Consider the following 22,125-nt stretch of genomic DNA (forward strand, 5'->3'; position numbering starts at 1 on the left):
ATAGTACTTTCGCTGAACCCTCCCCCCCCCCCCCCCCCCCTTTAAAATGTTGCCAAATATGTTGGCATGATAAATGTACCTTTTTAATATGGGTTTAGGAGTCACTGTATAAAAAGGTATGAAGCTCAATAACATTTCAACCACATTTTTTCCATTGGGAAAGAAATTCTGTAATAAAAAGGCTTACTGATCAATGGACTCCACATTTTTAAAGAATGACCATGATTGTGAAGTTTTAATATAAGACTCATACAAAAAAGTATAATTCTTCCTACAACAGGCTTTTGAAGTCTTTTGCTTTGTTTATCTGAATGCAAGTAGCTTGACAGTGGCAATATAGGTGGCATCAGCCATTGGCTTTCTTTTACTTCCCGGTTGCAAGAACTTCTTTATTGTTGGGACTTCACAGATTCTCTTTTTAAAAGCCTAAGAATTAAAACAAATGCTGTAAACATTCTGTTTATGGCATCAATATAAAGTAACAGTATATCCAATCTATTACATAGTCAATAAAACCTAGTTAGTCCGCCTCACACAGGCAACAGATATCGGCACTACAAAATTCAGTGAGGTTTTCTTGTGAAAACAAAATCTTGCATCACCTGTACCCACGATTTTATCATGAGAACATTAATAGGAGATTCCAGTCTTAAAAATCACAAGTTCGTGGTGTGCGATGCAATAAACAAGGAGGGTCCATAGGGAAACCTTGGCTACAAAATATCACAAATTGTGGCATTCTATAGCATGCTGCCACTTCTTTGTAACATAGCATCAGACAAAATATCGCTAATGTGAAGGAACCCATTGGAGACCATGGACTTCACATACATGTGTTTAGTAGCACTATTTATGCAAATAAGGAAGATGGAATAATATCTCAGCAGCACCACCTATTGGATGGCAGCATTCCTGCAAATCAAAGCCTCACTATTTAAGCCAGAAAACTTCTGCACACTGATGAGGGGCAAATGCCCCAAAACAGCTGTCTGTGTATGGTCTCTTATTCCCAATCATTGTTAAGACTTGAAAGTCACTTTGATTTGAAGGAATGCCGTTATCCAATAGGTCACGCTGCAGAGGTATTGTTCAATCTTCCTACTTTGCATAAATCACCCAGAGGAGTTTGCATGACCTTATAAGTCTCCTCATTCACTTTCTAGGTGTCCCCACAGCTATGGTGGCTCTCCTTGGGGAGAGCTTATGCCTCTCCCAGCACACCCACCTTCTGGCTGCTCTCCTTAAGGAAACACCCCTCCTGACCCACTTTTGTAACGCTGTCACTTTAAGACTGCTTTCAAACGGGCTACAAAATTTTGTATCAATGTGACATCACACCTTTGGAGCTGCATCTACATCAGGTTCCATACATATATTACTAGATTAGTTCCCTTAGCAAGGAGGAGTGCCAGGTAACATAGCATTTGAGCACAAGTGCCTTTTACAACAGGTGTGCTGTGGATGGAAAAACTATGAATCTGCTAGTGGCCATGATAACAGCTCCTCTATTTAATGGCACTCTATTTGTAGTGCCATTAATCTGGAGTTTAATCCAGCATTCAGCAGTTCTTTCGCAGGTCTTTAGCGGCACTTAAACAATGGAAAGTTATGGCACTGGCATATGAATGCCAATGTGTGCGCATTAGGGAGCTTTTACACAGGAAAATCTGTCAAGCAACAGATGCTCAACCGGTTGTCCCAGCAATAACTTTGTACTTTTACACAGGAATGAGCATTGCTAATGAATGGAGGCACAATGGTGCTGGGGAAGAGCGCGTTCCAGCCCACCCGCCTCCATTCACATAAGTGAACTACCTGGTTACATGGAACGATGAGTCCTGTATGCAGAAACTGGAGCAAAGGGAAGTGAAAGATTTCACAATCCAGCAAGAATCTGAATAGATCTGTGTAAAGGCATTTTTAGTTGCAGAAGACTAAATGCGATCTTTAGAGGAGCCGCCAGAGGTTCTGCAGCATAAAGGGGTTGCCCAAGTTATCGTTTATCTATAAAACTCCTGCATACAATAAAAACAAATTGTGATACTCCCCTCTACGTCCCACAACACTGCTGCAGGTCTGCCCTCTGATGTCATTTACAGACAGCCTCAGCCCATTTACCAGACTTCAGCCAACACCGCTCAGCGCAACATCCTGTAAACAGAGGCACAGGACAGCAGCACGGGGACAGGACAGTATATGTATTTGTGTTACTGCAAGGGGAAGGGCTTTTACTGACAAATTAGAACTCTAGAAATCCTATAGTGTTTAAAAACAAAAAAAAACACCACCCTAACTTCAGGGTGCAGGCATGAGCAAGTGTGTATTCTTCACACATCCAATAGATGACACCTTGTCCATTTTTCCTAAATCCGACACCCTATAGCCTATTTGGGAACAGTAGAACATTTAGTTTCATTTGTTCGGAGTGGCTTTAAAGGAACTAAAGGGGTTGTCCGGCCACACAGGGTAAAAATTTTTATAATGCTGCTGCTTCCCTTTCAGTAAGGATAGTAACAGACAGCATACAGGGGCTCAAACCGGCAGGCAGATCAGCTGCAATGTCAGTTTATTACCTTAGACTCTGATCTTCTCTGCAGCTTTCAAAGATGGCGCCTCTGTGCTGCCTTCTCACATGCCCTGCACTCTCCCTCCTCTGTGTGCGCGCACACACACACACACACACACACACACACACACAGATCTCTCCCACTCCACCCCCTTCCCCCGGGACTTCTGTCAGCCGGTCCGTGCACACACACACAATCACTGCACCCCCCCTGCACACATCCATCCATCGATCTCTCCAACATTTCTCCCCTTCTCTCCTACTCCCCCTACTCCCCTTCTCCCCTTTCACATACTTTTCAAGTCCCGATGGTGTCTTCTTGGCTCTTGTCCAAGCAGCAGCGGCAGGCAGTCACTCACTCCGCTCTGGTATATGAAACCAGGAAGTGAGTGTACTGCGCATGCGCCGACCGGCGGCGCGCGTCCCCTGCGATGATTAGGTAAAGAGCGCGGTCCCGGCGGAAGAAAGAAGGACTGCGCATGCGCGGAAGGGAAGAGGAGCGTTCCAGCGCCGACGAGAGCTGCTGCCGGCCCGACAAGAAATGCAGACGATTTCTTGTCGTAACCACGGACGACTGAGGGTCAACACAGGGGGGGGGGGGCACCCCTAAAGGTAAGTGAATAACTTCTGTTTGTAATGTACATTGTGCATTGAAAATGTTGCAAAGTGCATGGAAATGTGCAAACAGAAGTAATGAGATATGATGTTCATGGCCGGACAACCCCTTTAAGGAGGTTTTCCAGGGGAAAAAAAAAAAACTATTGACGACATATCTTGACAATAGGTCATCAGTAGTATTTTTTCCTGGAAAACCTTTAAATTCAAATAAGTGACTTTTTTAGATTGTGAACGTTTGACTGTTCTGGAGAATTTGGAGATCTCACCAATCAAGCTTACAATTCTCCTCTGGAGTTCCATGAACAGCGTGGAAGCATCTGTCAATAACTTATTCATATTTAACCATTAACTTTATGCAATGCTTACCTGTAAATTAGGCCAGTTTTGCAGGATATCAGGATGGAAGTCTTCCAGTGATAAAATGTCGTATATCAGATATACATCTGCAAAGCTGAGCTTGTCTCCAACCAGATATTGCTTACCCTCCAGAGCCTAAAAGGAAATAAGACTTTAGCTTCACCCGTTAACGTTTACTCTAGCAATAGTGCGCAGATCTTTTGAATAATGCTCCAGATCAACTTTGTTGCAAGGAAATTTGTCAATTTTATTACCTCCCATAAAAATAAAAAAAATAAAAAATTAAAAAAATAAAAATAAAAAAGTTTGAATTTTTCTAGTTTGGGGATTTTACCCACATGGTGGTACAGTTTAATTTTTTTCATCCGCTGGCAAAATTTTTGCTGCATTTGACATTGATATAATTTGTAGTCTGATTACAGGGCACATATAGTACCATTTTGGCTGGCAACAGCACTGGGTCATTTTCTTTAAATTTTTACAATTGATATATATTTACTTCTTCCTTTTACTTATTTTTGTAACTTTAATGTGTCACAAGTCCTCTGGCTGCAATTCCTATTTTTAATATTCCACACTTTTCCACTGCAGCTCGTTACAGAGAAAAAAAAACTAATATCTCCACATGGAAGTGTTTTTTTTTTGTCACTGACAGAGCTGATCAAGGTCTGCTAGGACCCTGCAACCCTGACATGCTAGAGGGCACCTGGCGATCACAGTCCAATAGAGCAAGTAACACTTCCACTTTCTCTCTGCACTATATAGTGCGAATTGTGTCATGTAGCCTACAAAGAAGCAGTTAAAAACTGCTTCTGACTTCTTCACGTCCTTGGCTGTGCTGACAGCAGAACACCTGAACTGCTCCTACTAGATTGCAGGAGCTTTAATCCCACGCTGTATTTTTGCCATCAGTTGGAATTAGAGCCCAGGACCAAGCACAATAAAAGTTTAGTGCTTGGGTCTTCAAATGGTTAAATTGTAGCTACACTTTTGCAGTGAACTATTTTGACATATCAAGAGTATTGATCGGGCTGGGGGGGGGGGTTCGCCTGCAGAAACCACTAATATCCATTATAAGGGGGCCACAGCCCTCACCCAAGCACTGTGCCCTTAAAGCAATCTTCTCTGGTTTTCAGCAGTTGAAGACAGCCTGCATAGAGGTGTACAGAAAAAGCATTAGCACTCGGAGGCTGGTTTTTGGCTGCTTCTGCACCTGAAGGCAAAGATGGCACTTGGGTGAGCACTGCAGACCCCTCTCATTGCAGCCATCAGCAGGAGTCTCAGCTGCTCAATACTTTTGACATGTCTTTAGGACAAGTTAAGTGTTAGCAAAAGAAGTGTAGCTACTCTTTAAAGAGGCATTCTGCTGATTCAAAGTGAAGGTTTCAGCAGGTCAGCAAAGACAAAAAAACAAAACCAAACTGGAGTTCAGTTTGATAAATTAGATGACCGTTTGGAAACATGGCAATAAATGGAAACATTAGGGACGTTGTGTGCTGCCCGGTCTCTGGGATACCTTTTTAATAGCGGCATGATTCCATTAAACCTAGTCCAAGATTTAGACCTTGCTCCCAAAAATCAAATTCCTATTCCTATTCCCTTCCACTGATCACTGCCTGTCCATGACATACCAGACCTCAGTAATTGTGTTGGTTTGTGGTGATTGGCCACAGTGACCTCTCATGGCAGGTTTACACATTTCTTTTGGTCTGCATTAGTGCACAAATCATTGACATCCCTTTAAAACGATTTCGTGTTCATCTTTTGTTGGCCAGATTTTCAGCTATGAAATCAGCAAGATGTAAGATATTTGTAGTGGTGGCTTACTGATGACATGTGAATGGAAGATATGATTGAAAGGGGATTGAGCCTATTTGCAGTGTGCATAAGTTAAAAAGGTTTTCTTACCTTCTCATATACAGGAAAATATCTATTATGCGCTTTCTCTTTCATGAGATTTCGCTGTTTTTCCTGATCACATTCAGGAAGGAAGAAGTAGTACAAGACCAGCGTTACCAGATCAATCGCTCCCTCGACATACATGTCAATACTGGAAGGAAATGGGGAAAACAATGTATAAGTTTTTTTAAATGCACTCTAGAACCATGTAGAGGTAGTCACATATTAGCAGGTCTGAGATGAAGGCCGAAATAAATGTAGTTCATGTTTAACAGTTGAAATATATGCCTATATATATTAGTGAATGTTAAACATAAGAGGATTTCCAAAACCAAGATATAACTGCCAGTCCAGAGCTGGCAGAGGTGATAAGACAGGAAATCTGAAGGGCACATTGGCATTAGATGTGGAGACCTTGTGTGGCTCTAAGTCACCTGACCAGTGCCAGTATAGACTGTTCACATGTCGGGACACCAGTGTGTGGCATCTTTGCCGTTACAGCTCATCAGCCCTCTGATTACATTGCAGAGTGCTGCCAACGGAAGCGCTCCCTCTGACTCTGTGGACCCTTTACATGTGATCATTGATTGTGCCATGTAAGGGGTTAAGAGCAGGGAATCGATGTTCTCTTTTTTGCAGGAGGGGACCAATTCTGATTATTATGGAGTTCTATGATTTGTGTGTACACCCCCTGATGGTGCTGATCAGAAAGTGTCCTTCCAGCTCCACAGGGTGGGTCTGGCATTGCAGGTCATATTCATTCACTTCAATTGCTTATTCTGTACAGACGGAGTGTTCCTTCAGTGAGGTGAATAGATTAGATACACTGTATAAAAGAAAGGCAATCAAGTGATTTAATTAAACAAAGTACTTACTAAGCCCTTTCTTTTAGGTTACTTCCATACAGGTTAGCCTTGTCTGCTATATAATTCAGAATGGCTCTAGTTTGTACCAGTTTCATCCCATCTATTTCCAGCATTGGTATTTGTTGAAACATTAAATCTCCAGCTAAAAACCGAAAACAATCACATATTAAAATTAGGTTTTCACACTGAATGTGGCCAACATGTCTTAAGGCCTATTTAAATTGGACAATGGTTGCCCGAAGGCGGATTCGTTCCCTATTACCACCTTATGTGAATATAGCAATCAAAGACCAGACAGTGAGGCTTTGTCAACCATTGCATCGTTTATGCAGGCATTAAAAATTGTTGGCAGTACATCCCCCTGTGTAGACCATGCCATTATCTTGTGCAGGGTTTAACTACTACCAAAGCCTGTTTGTACCTTTATGACCATTTTCCCCTCCTCAGTTGCATTCCTAGAGCCATAACTGATTTTTCTGTTAACAGCCTTATGAGTTTCCCTCTGCAGGACAAGTTGTATTTAATGAAAATTTTTAGTTATAGTATATGGTACAACTTTTCTGAAAAAAAAAAATTCTGCCACTGTTTTTTGGTTTCTATTTTTATGGTGTTCAGCATGCAGAATAAATGCGATCACATTCTCCGGGTCAGCATGATTCCAGTGATAACAGGTTTATACAGATTTTAGGTTTTGACATTTTGTACACTAAACACTTTAAAGATTTGATTGTGTCATTGTATTCCAAGAGCTATAACATTTTATTTTACAATTGATGAAGCTCTAGGAAGAAGGGGGAGGGGGGCTTGTTTTTCGAGAAACGAGTTCTAGTAGTCACTGATCCCATTTTTGGGAACATAACATTTTGATTGCTTTTTATTCCATTTTTTCTAGCGATAAGAGTAACAAAATCTGTGGCTCTGGCTTTTATTTTAAAACCTCTTTCAGTGTAAAGGTGCCATAGCAGCCCATTAGGACCACATAATCCCATCAAGAGTCTGATGGGTGACAGAGGGAGCTCCCTACATCAGCCTTTTACATGCTGCAGTATCACTGACTGAAGCATGTAAAGGGTTAAACTGCTGGGATAAGTTTCTCCCAACCCCACAGCTTGAGCCCAGATGTCAGCCAGCCAACACCCATTCCCCATGTCAGGCTACTGATGTGGCGCCGTAAAAAGCTATATGGGTGGTTGTTAAGGGGTTAAATTGCATTCCTGCCAGCTAATGCAGAATACGCCAGGATGAACAACTATAAGCAAGTAGAGCTTATAGCTTAGTAAATAGCAATGTTATACAGGAAAGTTATAGGTTACACGTGCTCTAACAATTACGGATATGCTAAATCTCCCTTCTCCATTGAGCAGCAGCAGACTACCCTGTGGGCCACAAATAGAGGGCATCAGTGGAGCCCAAGAGTCATTCTAATACATGATGCTCTCAGGTGACAGCATGAGCTCCCAATGATAGCATAATACACTGTCAAGAGAAATAAAGCGCCTAGGAGTTGTAACTGCATGCCGGGTATTGCAGAAACATCTCTGGCAAAAATGCAAAGGATTAGAGTTGTGGCTTGATTAATTAGGTGACCTTAAAAGTGGTTCCACCCTTGGCCTATAAAAAAGGCTCTCAGAGGCTGCTGGTATAAGAGCTTGTTAACAATTAGATTGCATCATAGAGGCATGTCTAAGAGATTTCGCCTGGTTGATAAGTTTGAGAGGGTACACATTGGAAAGCAAGAAGCTAGATGTTGTATTGACAAATTGCTGCTACCTGCACCATTTTGAACAGACTGTTAGGAGGGGTTGGGACCAGTGGACGCATGAAGGCACACAAGGTGACTGGGATCAGGACTTCCTCGACTGATCACCAGTAGAGAGGATAGTATGATCATCTGGCAAGCATGAACTGCTCCAACAGTTTCATGGTCTGCAATCCAAAGGCAGGTGGCACCATCATTACAGGCTCTGTGTCTGTTGGAACCATTTTCAGATGCCTGGCTGACGGATATTTGGTCTCACAGCACCTACTACATATACTGCCTTTGATACTTGCTCACTGTTGCCTCCATTTGCAGTGGTGTCATGAACAAACAGACTGCTACAGAGTGGAACAGTTGTCTTTGGTGGGGAATCCAGGTTTAGTTTGGACACATGTCAGCCAGGGGTGAGCGTCTCAATCCTGCCTTTGCTTTAATGCAGCACACTGCCCCCACTGCTGGTGTGCTGATCTGGGGGATCATCGAATAAGACAGTCTGTCAACCCTAGTAGTGGTACAAGAGACCGACAGCTCAGTGATATGTCAGCACATCCTGCAGCCATGTGTTACTCTCATGGCAGCTACCTGGAGTCATTCTTCAGCAGGATAATGCTAGACTGCACACAGAACTGTCCACTACATTGTCACTTCTGTGGCTGCCTGGTCGCCATAATTTATCATCAATAGGAAATGTATGGAACCATCTGAAACTCTGACTTCGACAGCCTACGAGTTTGCATGATGTGGAGGCTCAGTTACACAAATGGACTTCTAGGACACCATATGGAACCTGTAAGCCTCCATGCCCACCCATATCCCATCCTGCATCCAAGCTACAGGTGGCCCAAGAGGGTGCTAGAGCCTCCCCTCAAGTGTTCACGGTTCTGCAAAAAAATTATCCTTTTACTCTGATATTGTAATTCCCTATATCAAATGTTAGTCAAAGTTTCATTCCATTCTGATAATCCCAGGTGCTTGATTTTTTTTGTAAAGACTGTATAGGACAAAGATAGGATATATTCATGCCAATCAGCCATAACACCTGTTTAATATTGTAGTTAACTTTGTACCAGCAAAACAACTGACCTGTCAAGGCACGGACTCAAGACCTCTGAAGTCGTCCTGTGGTATCTGGCGCCAAGATATTAGCAGCAGATCCCTTAAGTCCTGTAAGGTGGGGCCTTGACAGATCAGACTTGTTTCCCCTTGCACATTCCAGTTGCTTAATTGGATTTCAGCTTGCCTACACCCAATAGCCTGTAGCTAATGTATCAAGCAGATTGAGAAACTGCTAACAAAACTGTTCATGTGAACACATTTCCCCATCTAGGGCAAGAATCACCCATTTATTCTTTCATGCTGAGGACAGAGCCCACCAACAACCCCTCTGCATAAATACCATATATACTCGAGTATTAGCCGACCCAAGTATAAGCTGAGACAATAAGTTTCCCCACAAAAAAACTGGGAAAACATTGACACGAGTATAGGCCTAGCTATACTCTGGTATATACTAGGTTTAAAAAAAAAAAAAAAAACACCTCCCAGCCAGCATCTGTGTGACATGCTCCTTGAATTCTCCCTGCTGTAATCAACCGCCGTCCTATCTGTTTATCTTTTTCAGTGCTGTGTAAGTAAGTGCTGTGATTCGATTGGCTGTGAATGATCGAGCACCGGCTGTGATTGGCTGGAGCTCGATCCAATCACAGCTTCTACTTACACAGCGCTGACAGCGGGGGGGATGACAGAGCCGAGCAAAGAGGACGGCAGGGGATGACAGCGGAGAGAATTCAAGCAGCCTGCTGAACCGCTGCTGGAGACAGACGCCGGCTGGGAGGAGAGTATGGAGGTATTTTTTTTAAGTCTTCCTTGACTTTAGTATAAGCCAAGGGGGGCTTTTTCAGCACAAAAAAATGTGCTGAAAAACTAGGCTTATACTAGAGTATATACAGTATATAGTTAAAGTAAAATGACCTCTTTCAAGCTCTATGTATCCTGCAATATTCAGATGCCTGACAAACATGTCTGATCTCACCCACACCCTGAGTGCCCCATGGTAATTGTAGTATCACTTCCCAGTTAGAGCTATTGTCCCGTTATTCTCTGATTTTCTATGCACTCTGGATGGTTTCCCTCCTTCGTAGCATGTTGAATATTCCAAAACAGACCAGATAAAGAGCAATACACCCTTTGTCAGGATACAACAAAAACTGAAATTCCAACATAGGTATCCATTAAAAATATACAAAACTGGCAGCCAAACATTCAATTCCAATGTGTTTTGGTAAAATTCATATCCAATCATAACATATGGATGTGTGGATCACCTATGTAGTGTGACCATAGCAATCCTCATTTCCTCTTCCCTCAGTCCAGTGCCATTAAGGTTTTGTACTAAGACTTAAGTAAATAAAGACTAGTTGCTGAGCTTACACCTCCTGGCAATCCCATTTAAAAGACTACAGCTGTTGCCCAGGTACTAGATTTGATATTAAAAAGAAAGAAAAAGGGCTGTGTCATTAAGGGGTTAAATAATGTAACTTCCTCCTCTGGGTCATTACAATGCAGGGATACCACATGTGTAATTTTGTTTAATTTTTTTACAAAGTAAAGGGAGACAAGTGTTTTTATTTTTGTCCCTTTAGGGGACTTCCACAGAGACCCCCTGATCAGGCAGAGAGGGGGCGGGAGCGCAGAGCACTGCTCCCGGCACTTCCAGCCTCCTCCCCCTGCAGAGAGAGAGAGAGACACTGTATATCGGCTGGGCATGAAAATCCAGCCGATCTATGGTCATCTAAATGCAGCCTTAAATTCAGGTAGAGGCCCATTTTTCCACTTTCAGTTTTAATCTTACATACCAGCTACTTCAGACCCGCTTCTGTAAGCAGAGTTGAGTTATCTGCATACTTGATTGTTGAGGTTTTTCCACCCATTTTCACCTCAGTTTCCAATTAGTCTAGATCCATTTTACGCATGATCACTTCCACATTTAGGTTAAAGGGTGAGAGGATGCAGCCCTGGACTGGTATCACTAGTACTGGCAATAGCTCTACCAGTATGTCATGTTTGCCTGGTGCTTTATTTTTGGCTAGTTTCATTGCCATAAGCACTTCTGACTCCATAATGGAGGCTCCAAGTCCACAGGCTCCACCTCATGCAGTGGTCCAGGCGTGTGGTTTACAAGGCAAAGTTTTAACAGGGTAGGTCACAAAGTCTTTCCCTAACCCTCCCAATTCAATTTGTATTTTTTGGGTTTTGCACTTGCAGTTTAATACACTACACTGCAAACTGGATGATTCAGTTTCTTCCATAATGTTTAAGTTGGGCTGCCTAATTGGCTATGAACCCAATGATGGGAAGGGAGAAGTAGGACATGAAGTAGACTGCAGAGGGAAGAGATTTTTATTACTTGCATTATCCAATACATGTTTTGTTAGTCAGTGCTCCCGACTCATTCCAAGCGCTGGGATCCAGTTCCAGTCTGAAAGCAGAGTCGTGAACCAGATAACTGATGCAAGTAACATTCCCCCACTGTAAACTGATCAACTCTCCATGCCGCCATCATTAGAATCAGAGCCCAGACAGCTTGACCAGTTTTGCAAGAAAATTAATCCTTCAGTTTGTAATGTTGGAATACACCACACAAGAGAAATGGTTAATATTCAATTGAACAAAAACCTTGTGTCTGTACATAGAAACGTAAAGAGGGGTGGGCACATGGGAAGGTGGCCATAGCTTTCAAATTATAAGCAGTGTCAACCATGGAGTTGGGCGCCTTTCAGCATAAACCATGCAACCTATATTAGAAGATCCCAGCTAAATGAGTGGCAGGTTAGAGATATTACAATAGTCATGTCTCCATGTACTGCGGTATTGGAATATTGCACACAACTGGAATGCTGGGTTCTAAAGTTAGTATATGGGCAAAAAAAAAAAAAAAAAAACCAATTTCAGTAGACATTTTATAGACAATGCATAGTAACTGATGGCATGCATTTTATGTTATATGACGTGTTACAGCAACATCACTACTAGACTTAAATAGTTAAAATACTTTACATTCAAGCATCTTGTCAAGTTGAGCTAGTGTTGTATAAAATTGCTCTTCATACTGTTAAGACGAAAAGAAAATTATTTTTAGAACTTATTTCTCAAAAGCTATCTTCTTAGAATTTCATAAATAAAAATAAAAGAAATTAAATAAAATAAATAGGGTACGCTTATTAAACAGTTTAGGCCGGCTGCACACGGCCGTGACAGGCTCTGCCGCGGAATATTCCGTGGCGAAGCCCATCACGGCGCCCCCCCAGAGACCCCATACTTACCAGCGGATCCGCCGTTCTGGGTCCCGTATGACGCTTCCCCGCCCACCGCCGCGTCATATGACACACCCACCGCGTCATATGACGCGGCCGGCCGTGTCATGTAACGTGCCGGCCGCGTCATATGACGCGGTGGCGGTAGGCGGGGAAGCGTTTTTACGCTATCTTCCGCTGTGCTACAGCGGGAGATAGCGTGAACGGACGGCTTCCACTGACCGCAATAGAAGCCATCTGCGCGTACACCCGCGGCAAAGAGAGCATGCCGCGGGTGAGGATGGGAGATTTCACGGTGCGGAATTCCGCACCGTGTGCCCTGAGCTATTAGCTTCAATAGAACCTAATAGCTGCGGGCAACGCAGTGGATTTTCGCTGCGAATTATGCGGTGGAAATCCGTTCATGGGAAGGAGGGCTTAGTTAGATGGCTAAAACTGCATGCCAATTTCAGGAGTCTATGTAGTAATGTGTACAGTAAAATATAATCAGTTCTGTTACCAACCTCAATGTCAGCTACCGCTAACATCCACCTGATGATCTCCGCTCTACCGCGCCCATTGTAGTAATGAAGAACTGTTCTGGCAGCCATGATGAATTGTTCTAAAGTTAACACATAGAAGTAGAGACAGTAGAGCCAATGAGGAGACAATGAAGAGCAAGACTGCTGCAGAAAACATTTGTAAGTCTGTACGGCATAGAAAAGGTTTCTGGAGAGGCTCGGTAATACGAAATATAGACTTGACCATGGGGCTGGCAATCCTTCACTTTCTGACATTTAATTCTACGGTAAACGTCTCCCCATTCTGATGTGGCCTTTTACAGAGAATAGCTGGCATTAAATTACAGATAGGGATAACCTTGTATTTCGGTTTACTGGCCCTTTTGATTACAGAATTACAACTATCAATAAAGCAGTGGAAAAACACATTAGAAAATAAAAGTCTATCTTAAAGAATCTGAAATCACAGAATTTCCAGTAAAACATCCATCATATGAAAGCTCAATGCAATATTATAAAGTGCTTTAAATTACAGATACGAGTATGCACAGAGGTAAATTTCCATGCAGCAGATATTCCTGCAACTAGAATTCAGTTCTACACACCTCAGTGTTGTCAGCATGGGGATTTCTGCACCCCTTCAGGTTTCAAGGTTTGGTACCCCTTGGTAATCCAATTATCTGAAGAGGTGCTGAATACCAAGACACATCTGGGAGTAAAGAACCAGATCATGTTAAATTGGTTGGCCAGTTGTAGGATGAGCTTTTAAAAATGGATCCAAGTTGGTTACGATAAAAGCAGGGGCAATTACCCGTCTTCTCCACCAGCAATTCAACACCTGCAGTCCTCCCAGTCTTACTTTAGGAACAGCTACCATCTGACTGCTGAAGCCAATCAGAGGTTGCAGCAGTATTGTGCCACTCTCCTGATATACCATTTGGATGCTGGGGCCATGATGCCAGGAGAACCGCCGCAGCAGGCAGGTGGTGGCTGTTACTAAATAAAGGCCTAGAGCACCATGGGAGTTGCAGCACCATATCACCAATTTTTATATTTAACAGTTTTGGATCCTTTTTAATCCCACACCCTGACAACCTCTAATTCTACTGAGGGCGCTTTTTTAATGCAGGCTTTACATCTGCGTTGACATGCATTTTTGACAGCATTTAGCTGCGTTTTCAGCAGTTATAAATGTAGCCAAACAAGCCGATAATGCTAGAACTGGAAAAAACGCAGCTGAAAACAGTCAAAAACAAGATAATTACATTCTACTTAGTTTTCAGCAACGCTGAAACCATACCCCATTCATTTCAATGGACAGAGTTTAAAAATACAGAAACGCATGAAAATAAAACAGACTGCTTGAAAAACTCAGCGGTAAAAACAGCCTGAGCAGCCCCATTGAAATCAATGGTAGTGAATGACAGTTTAGTGCGGCGCTGAAAACGCCTGTGTGAGAGGGGCATGAAGGTTGTATCGGGTCCAGATTTTTTTTTCGGATTACACCACATTCTATGTAGTCATCCAGTAGGATCATTGTGTCGCGAGATAAATAATGCAGCAACTTCCAGTTTAACCCCTTAAGGAACAGGCTGTTTTGTACCTAAAGGACCAGACACTTTAGGGATTTTACCCATGTGGTGGTTTTACTGCCCCATTTTGTTTTCTTTAGCTACCAAAATTATTTTCACTGCATTTTTTCCCCGTGACATATAGGGTGATTTTTTACTATCTTTTTCACCGACTTTGTTTGAGTTTTATTGGGGGTAAAATGCTAAAAAAAGGATTAACATTTATAGTTTTTTTTTTAACTTAGTATATTTATGCTAAAGGAAAAAAAGTATGGGAATGGGTTACTCCATTTCAGACGTTTTGATATATAATATGTATGGTTTTGGATTACAGGGCGTATACAGCAAAGGTTTTTGTTGGCGTCGGCTTTGTTATTTTTTTTCTTATGTATATATTGTTTTATTCTGTTATTTTGTTTTATTTGTGTATGTAATTACGTTTTTTACTATCTGTGTCCCCCATGATGTCATGCAAGACCTCTGGGGGACATTCATTTTTTTTATTTGACACTTTCCCCATTATAGCTCGGGCATCCATAGGAGGCCTAGTTACAGGGGTAAACAGTCCCTGCAGTAACAATAGTCACTGGCAGAGCTGGCCAGGGTCTAGTATGACCCTCCAGCTCTGCTGTAGCAGGGAACCCAGGCAATCACATGACCCCCTGGGTTCCCGATGTGAAAGTTACAAGTAACTTTCAGTACACAGTGCTCATTGAGCGCTGTGTACTTGGCAGAGCAGAAGGCAGAAGGGTTGAAAACCCCTCCTGCCTTCTTCTCCAGGTTATCAGCTGTTACTAACAGCGGATAACTGGTTCCTGCCTCGGACTGATTGCAGAGCCAGGAGGCTTAAAGCATCGCTTTAAGCCCAGGACCAAGTGATGTAAATTTACAGTGCCTGGTACTTAATGGGTTAACCATCACACTTTTGCAACCAAAATAGGCAAGCATATTGCTACCCGAGATATCCTATATACACTTTAGTACAGTCCAATGAGGCACTCTGCCTTTCTATTTTAAAGGGCCATTCCAGGGAAACTTTATGGTTTCTCTGGGTGCAGTTTCCATAGAGAACACATTAGGGCAGATTACATGGTTTCTGATTGTCATGTTGATATTTTGGCTGACTCAGGTCTCCCATTCTCCCTCATGACCACTACTTACTAACCGTATGCTCCGGCATCTTCTGTGTCCAGGAAGTTCTCTATTTATTCATTTCTATACGAGTCACATTAAGCAAAGTAGCGATCAATGTCATCTGCTCTCTATGATAACTGCACCCCGGGGAAATAAGGTTTCCCTTAAAGGGGTTGTCCCGCGCCGAAACGGGTTTTTTTTTTTTTCAACATCCCCCCCCGTTCGGCGCGAGACAACCCCGATGCAGGGGTTAAACAAGAACACCGGACAGCGCTTACCTGAATCCCCGCGCTCCGGTGACTTCTTACTTACCTGCTGAAGATGGCCGCCGGGATCTTCTCCCTCGGTGGACCGCAGGGCTTCTGTGCGGTCCATTGCAGATTCCAGCCTCCTGATTGGCTGGAATCGGCATGTGACGGGGCGGAGCTACACGGAGCCGCTCTCCTGCACGAGCGGCCCCATTCAGAAGAAAAGACGACCGGACTGCGCAAGCGCGTCTAATCTGGAGATTAGACGCCGAAAATTAGATGGCTCCATGGAAACGAGGACGCTAGCAATGGAACAGGTAAGTGAAACATTTCTGATAACTTCTGTATGGCTCATAATTAATGCACAATGTACATTACAAAGTGCATTAATATGGCCATACAGAAGTGTATAGACCCACTTTGTTTTGCGGGACAACCCCTTTAAGTGGCCCTTTAATAGAACTTTGCCTACATTTAGGCATCAAATCCACTACATGTGAATATACCCCAATACACAGCAATAACGGTCAGGCTAGGGTACTTAACCTACATAATGTATGTAGGGATCAATAAAAACCTACCTTAGCATTTGCCTTTATAGACAGTGGACAACTAAAACTTTAGTAATTTTCATATATTAGGGTGGCTTCACATGGGCGGATTTCCACCGCATATTACGTGGCGGAAATCCGCAGCGTTGCCCCGCAGCTATTAGGTTCTATTGAACCTAATAGAGCAATGCTCACGGTGCGAAATGCCACCACGTGAAATCACACATCCTCACCCGCAGCATGTTCTATTTGCCGTGGGTGTACGCACGGGCAGCTTCCATTGCAGTCAACTGTCCGTCACACTATCTTCCGCTGTAGCACAGCAGAAGATAGCGTGAAAACGCTTCCCCACCTACCGCCAGCCGCGTCATATGACGTGGCCGGCGTGTGATATGACACGCCCCAGTGTCACGTGACACGGCCGGCACGTCAAACGCTCTATTGCGTGCCGAAGCGTCATGCGGGACGTCGGGTGGCAGATCCGGGAGTATGGGGTGTCTTGGGGGGGTGCCATGACGGGTACCACTGCAGAATTCCACTTGCGGAGCCCGTCACGGCCGTGGGCACTAGGCCTTAATGCTTCAAAAGAAAAACTGCAAGTCATAATACACTATCAGTTATATACAGTTATGATATCTGCATGCACATTTTAGGACACACCTAGAACTCATCATACATATTACATCTCAACTTAGGGAGAGGAGCGTTGTTTGAAAACACCTTAATTACCATTAAGGCCTCATGTCCATGGGCAGATCAGGAGATCACAGATGTAATTGTCTTTCCACGTGGATGCATTGCAGATCATCCACAAGGAAAAAAATCTGCAACCCGCACCTCCCTAATTGATTTTAACCTTCAAATATGCACTGCGGATCGTCCGGACCCATTGACTTCTATTGGGCCCATCCACACAAAAACTGTCCTGAAGTGGAGCATGCTGCGATTTGGTTTCTGCACCAGTCTGCAAAGCAAATCTGCATGCTTAAATTCTGTTACAGATGTCAGGGCTTCGCAATGGGCACTTTGAATTGCGGATCTTCTGCATGGGTAAACAGATCAAATCCGCCCGTGGACATTGGCCTTAATGCACAATACAGGCCCCATTCACATGGAGTATTTTTAGTATGGATTGTGCACCAAAATCCATGCCCTTTTAGTAGCCAATTGGCCTTTATAGCCATGTTGTAGAGATATAAGAATTATGTCCTACATTTAATTCAGTGTCCACAATGACAGCACAACTGGAGGCTGCGCTTTAGGGACAGAAGCCCTCCCTTTAATGCCATTCTAATCCCCCTCACAATGGAGTCTGAGGTCATTTTCCCTCTTTGGACCCTAGAATTTAACGAATAGGCCATCTTTCCTGAAGGGCTCAGATGGCTAACCCCTTAAGGACAGAGCCCTTTTTTCCTCCCTTCTTTTAACCCATTAAGGACCAGCCACTGTATATATACGGCGGCTGGTGCTGGGCTTAAAGGACCACCGATTGTAAAAATACGGCGGTGCTCTAAGCCTCCTGCCTCTGCAATAAGTCAGAGACAGGTACGGGTTATCAGCTGCTAGTGACAGCTGATAACCTGGAGCAGAAGGCAGGAGGGGTTTTTAACCCTTCCTGCCTTCTGCTTCCCCGATGTACAGTGCTGTATGGGGAAAGTGAAAGTAAGAAGTTCTTTCACTACGGGAGCCTCGGGGGGTCATGTGACCTCCCGGGATTCCCTGCTACTGCAGAGCTGGAGGGTCAGACTTAGACCCTGGCAGCTCTGCAGGTGACTAATGTCACCACAGGGGTTGCTTTCCCCTGTAACTGAGGGTCCTATGGACTGCCCAGCTACAGTGGGAAAATGTCAAATAAAGTAAAAAAAAAAAAAAAAGTGAGTGTCCCCCAGAGGTCTTATATGACGTCATGGGGGACACAGATAGTAAAAAACACAATTACATAAATAAGTAAAACAAAACAACAGAATAAAACAACAAAACATACATAAAAAAGAGAATAACACAAAGCAGACGCCAACAAAAACCGTCACCGTACGCGCCCTATAAACCAAAACCATACATACTATATATCAAAACGTCCGAAATAAATAGAGGAACCCATTTCCATACTTTATTTTAGTGTAAATATAAAAATAATTTTTTTAAAAACTATAAATGTTAAAAAAATAATTTTTTTTAGCATTTTACCCCCAATAAAACTAAAAAACGGAAAAAAAAGTCAGTGAAAAAGATATTTAAAAAATAGTCCTATATGTCACGGAAAAAAAAACGCAGCAAAAATAATTTTGGTAGCTAAAGGAAAAAAAATAGAGCAGTAAAACCGCCACATGGGTAAAATCCCTAAAAAGTGTCTGGTCCTTAAGGTACAAAACAACCTGGTCCTTAAGGGGTTAAAGAATAACTCTTATTTGTCCAATAAATCTAGATGTATGAGGGCTTGTTTTTTGTGGGACGAGTTGTATTTTTCAATGGTACCATTTAATGAGCCATATAATGTACTGAAAAACTTTAAAATTATTAGTGAAGTAAAAAAAAAATAAAAAAAATTCCACCATCTTTGAGTGACTCTTGTTTTTTGGTCAGTACAATCACAATACCAAAATATATGTTTTTTTTGCTAGACTATTTTTTCAAAGATTTAATTTTTTTAATTATTTTCTGTCGCCATCTTCTGGCAGCTATAACTTATTTTACCATTGACATAGTTGACATCCTGTAGTTTGTTGGGTGTGAGTGTCGGCTGTAAGAAACAGTTGTACCCCGTGTTATAGGGAGCGATATAGCCCGGTGATCTCCCTTCATGAGTGCATGAATCCATATGCCCCGCCCACTCTTTTGGGGGATCTCTCTCAGGGGTCTCCATAGCAGGGGTAGAGGGAACGTGACTATGGATTAATTCCCCATAGCAGAGAGAGAGTGCGGAGCAGTGGCAGATTAACCCATAGCCCTGCTCCATCTCACCCTGCTCCATCTCACCCTGCTAAGGGGAAATCCCGAAGCCCTGCAGGGCTTCTTCACTCTCCTCTTGGAGCAGCTGCTCCAGTGAATAGGCAAATTATCATGCGCATGAAGCTTGGGTCTTCTGGTATATGAAAAAAATTGTTCACATGATTTCAGCAGATGCGAGTGGCGCTTTTTTTTTGCGTGCCTATTGGTGTGCAAAAATGCTCATCTGATAAGGCCTTACAGTATATTTCTCACATTACACTGGTTCAGCTTTCCTGAACTACTTAATGTAATGGAAGGGAGATAAGCGGCAATGAGATATTAAACGTGCCGTTTATCAGCAACATAAGATGGTTTGAAAGCAAATAGTTTTCTGCTGTCAAGCAAAGTGTCTCACAGACAACTGAGATCGCAGCATGAAACCTGCATGTGGAGTGCGGAGAAGGAATTCCTGACAACAGCCTGCGGCAGATCCAAGCCTGCCTGTGTGCTGCTCAGCTGTAGTAGCCACAGGTTGGATGATTGCTGCTCTGGGCAAACTGCTACTACGGAAATGGCAACAACGTTTCTACACAGTTCTGGGGGACAGCGAAAATCCTGGACACAGAATTACAGCTGGTAATGAAGAAGTTACTAAAGTAATAACTGGGGAAAGAGGATCACACAAGGAGGGAGTAGGGAGAGTACTTTAGGGTAGTTTTAGACAATATTAGAAGTGGGATGTGATATGCAATCGGAGCCACAGACCAAGTCACAATGAAGGCACGGGACATGTTTTATTGGCTAGTAGCTAAGGAGACAAGTAGAGGCGTTCAAGTCTAATTCCATAGCCTGACTTTAATAGAAACAACATGCCTATTAGAAGGGTGCGGCTGCTTCTGCATCTAAAGTCATATCAGAAGACAGTTGTGTGCACACAAACTGCTTCACCCCCGGCACCGAGGAGATTACACATGATGAGGGAAGAGCGATCATGACCTCACACGCCCTTCATATCTGCTCCTGGATGCTTACACTGCTATTCATTGGGTTTTAGACACTTCACATCCACATGACAGGTTAGGAGAGTTTGGGGGGGGGGGGGGGGGGGAGAAACTGGGCAGCTATAAACACTAATTTAGAAAAGTCACTGGTTTTCGCTAACTTTTTTTCCCTCAAACTATTGGGAGCATTTAAAAAAAAAATGTAGCACACAAGCCCAGTGTGTCCACGTGTTAATCACTGGCTGAGTGCTGCAGACGTCCCTGTCTGTATAACCTGTGCCGTCAGGATACTGTCCTGCCTGGCAAGGTAGGTAACAACCCTAGTTACTGAGATAGTAAAATTAGCACAACATAGGCAAGTCCCTGCCTGACACACCTGCAGAGATGAGCTATACTCGGTGTCTATCCTGGCAGCATATCAAGTTGTCACCAGTGATTTCACCAATTTAGTAGTTGCACACTTGTTGGCACAACATTCTGAAACGCTTGTAGGAGAAAGGCAGCTGTCCTGCCGGCAAGTCCCATCATTTCGCTCCATTTACATATCAGACATTCTACAGAACCAGCAATAATTCTGTCTTCATCAGTAGATTAAGTTTATGAAAGCCTATAGATACTGTAAAAACCAGCACCACATTAGTAAGTCTGCAGCACCCCAGAGAGTGCAGGCAGGCATCCATCAGTAATATGGGGACGCAGGTTACACTGGTACAATAACTTATTGCATACCCCCTTCCATATATATGCCATGGGGTCCAGCAGCTCCGTGCAGTATATGAGGCTCTGCAAGCTGACAACTCACCCAGCCACTTTAAAGACTGTCCAGACAGCTGACAACTATCCCTGCTAGCACTGGTAATGGGGCGGTCCACAGGATGATATGGAGGGTTACCTCCAGCTATCACAAGAGCTCTAGGTGGAGACTATAGGAGGATGCTCAAGTATAACCATACGTATCGGGAAACTAAGCAGCATGCCTCAGAAGTACGGCTGCCGCCCCTCAGCAGCGGACCCCGAGGAGTGTACAGCATGTAGCCGGCAGCAGGAGGGATCAGCAGGCAGGACTGGGGAAGCACTTCCCCGCACACAGTAATACGAAAACCCCACTTACCTGGTATGAGAGCCGCTCAGCAAACAGTGAGTGTGCTGGAACAGCGCGGCGGCAGCGCTAAATAAGCGCAGCAGGGGGCGGGGCGGAATGAGAGCGGGGTCCTGCTCACCAATCAGATGAGTTGACTGCTACTAGATTTGCATAGTTGTCAGCTGACGCACGCCTTCGCGCGGTACTAGTGAGCACACTGCGGTTGGTGTCTGGCACCGGCTGATGTGATTGGCTAGGCGGGTGTCCGCGGCTTCCCTGAAGCCCCGCGCTCAGTAGTACATACCACCAGCCGTCTGTTCTAGCGACCTCCCCGGGCTCTGCGACCAGCAGCTTGCCTGTCTTCCTACTTCCAGTCCTCAAGACGCTTTTAGAGTCCAGCAACCCTATTGACAACAGGGCTCCTCAGACAGCCATTTGCACACACTTCAGCGCAATGTATTCGCGCAGTACAAGTACCATTCTATTTGTACGCATATTGGTACATACGGTAGCACTGTACTTTTTGCCCACGTAGGGACTGTTCACACACACGCACAACACCCCCACGCCCTGATTTAAAAGGCTACTTGGCTTAATAAGGTTCAAATGTGTTCTATTGTTCATGGAATTGCGCAGCATATTGCCCATTTGCACGAACACGGAGACTTCTGTGGTGTCCGTGGTGCACAAATATGCAGCAAAATAAAGCAGATCTTAATTCTTTTCGCAAAAC

General features: G+C 43.6%; 1 protein-coding gene across 2 annotated transcripts; it reads right to left on the minus strand.

Moving 5' to 3' along the window:
• Positions 1 to 216: 216 nt before the first annotated feature.
• On the minus strand, positions 217 to 21,473 carry LOC136628056 (glutathione S-transferase 3-like). 2 transcript variants are annotated; one of them, XM_066603671.1, is made up of 7 exons: positions 21,423 to 21,473; positions 12,882 to 12,979; positions 12,122 to 12,173; positions 6,316 to 6,448; positions 5,450 to 5,591; positions 3,551 to 3,676; positions 217 to 426 (listed from the first exon to the last, which is right to left on the minus strand). In XM_066603671.1, exons 2-7 carry the CDS (start codon positions 12,966 to 12,968, stop codon positions 304 to 306), a joined length of 663 nt encoding a protein of 220 aa, XP_066459768.1. In that variant the 5' UTR covers positions 12,969 to 12,979; positions 21,423 to 21,473; the 3' UTR covers positions 217 to 303. The 2 variants fall into 2 exon arrangements, with proteins under 2 accessions (XP_066459768.1, XP_066459778.1); XM_066603681.1 differs by lacking the exon at positions 21,423 to 21,473 and adding an exon at positions 21,114 to 21,138.
• Between the last annotated feature and the right edge of the window lie 652 nt (positions 21,474 to 22,125).

This window comes from Eleutherodactylus coqui, chromosome 1, assembly GCF_035609145.1.
Source record: "Eleutherodactylus coqui strain aEleCoq1 chromosome 1, aEleCoq1.hap1, whole genome shotgun sequence".
NCBI lineage: Eukaryota > Metazoa > Chordata > Amphibia > Anura > Eleutherodactylidae > Eleutherodactylus > Eleutherodactylus coqui.

What these genes read in the sequence shown, in the direction of transcription:
- LOC136628056 (XM_066603671.1), bottom strand. Translation starts at nt 12,968, where the DNA reads ATGGCTGCCAGAACAGTTCTTCATTACTACAATGGGCGCGGTAGAGCG. An exon ending in ACTTGACAAGATGCTTGAAT is followed by an intron (nt 6,449 to 12,121) that starts GTAAAGTATTTT and finishes TTCGGTTTTTAG; the next exon opens with CTGGAGATTTAATGTTTCAA. An exon ending in ATTTTCCTGTATATGAGAAG is followed by an intron (nt 3,677 to 5,449) that starts GTAAGAAAACCT and finishes ATTTCCTTTTAG; the next exon opens with GCTCTGGAGGGTAAGCAATA.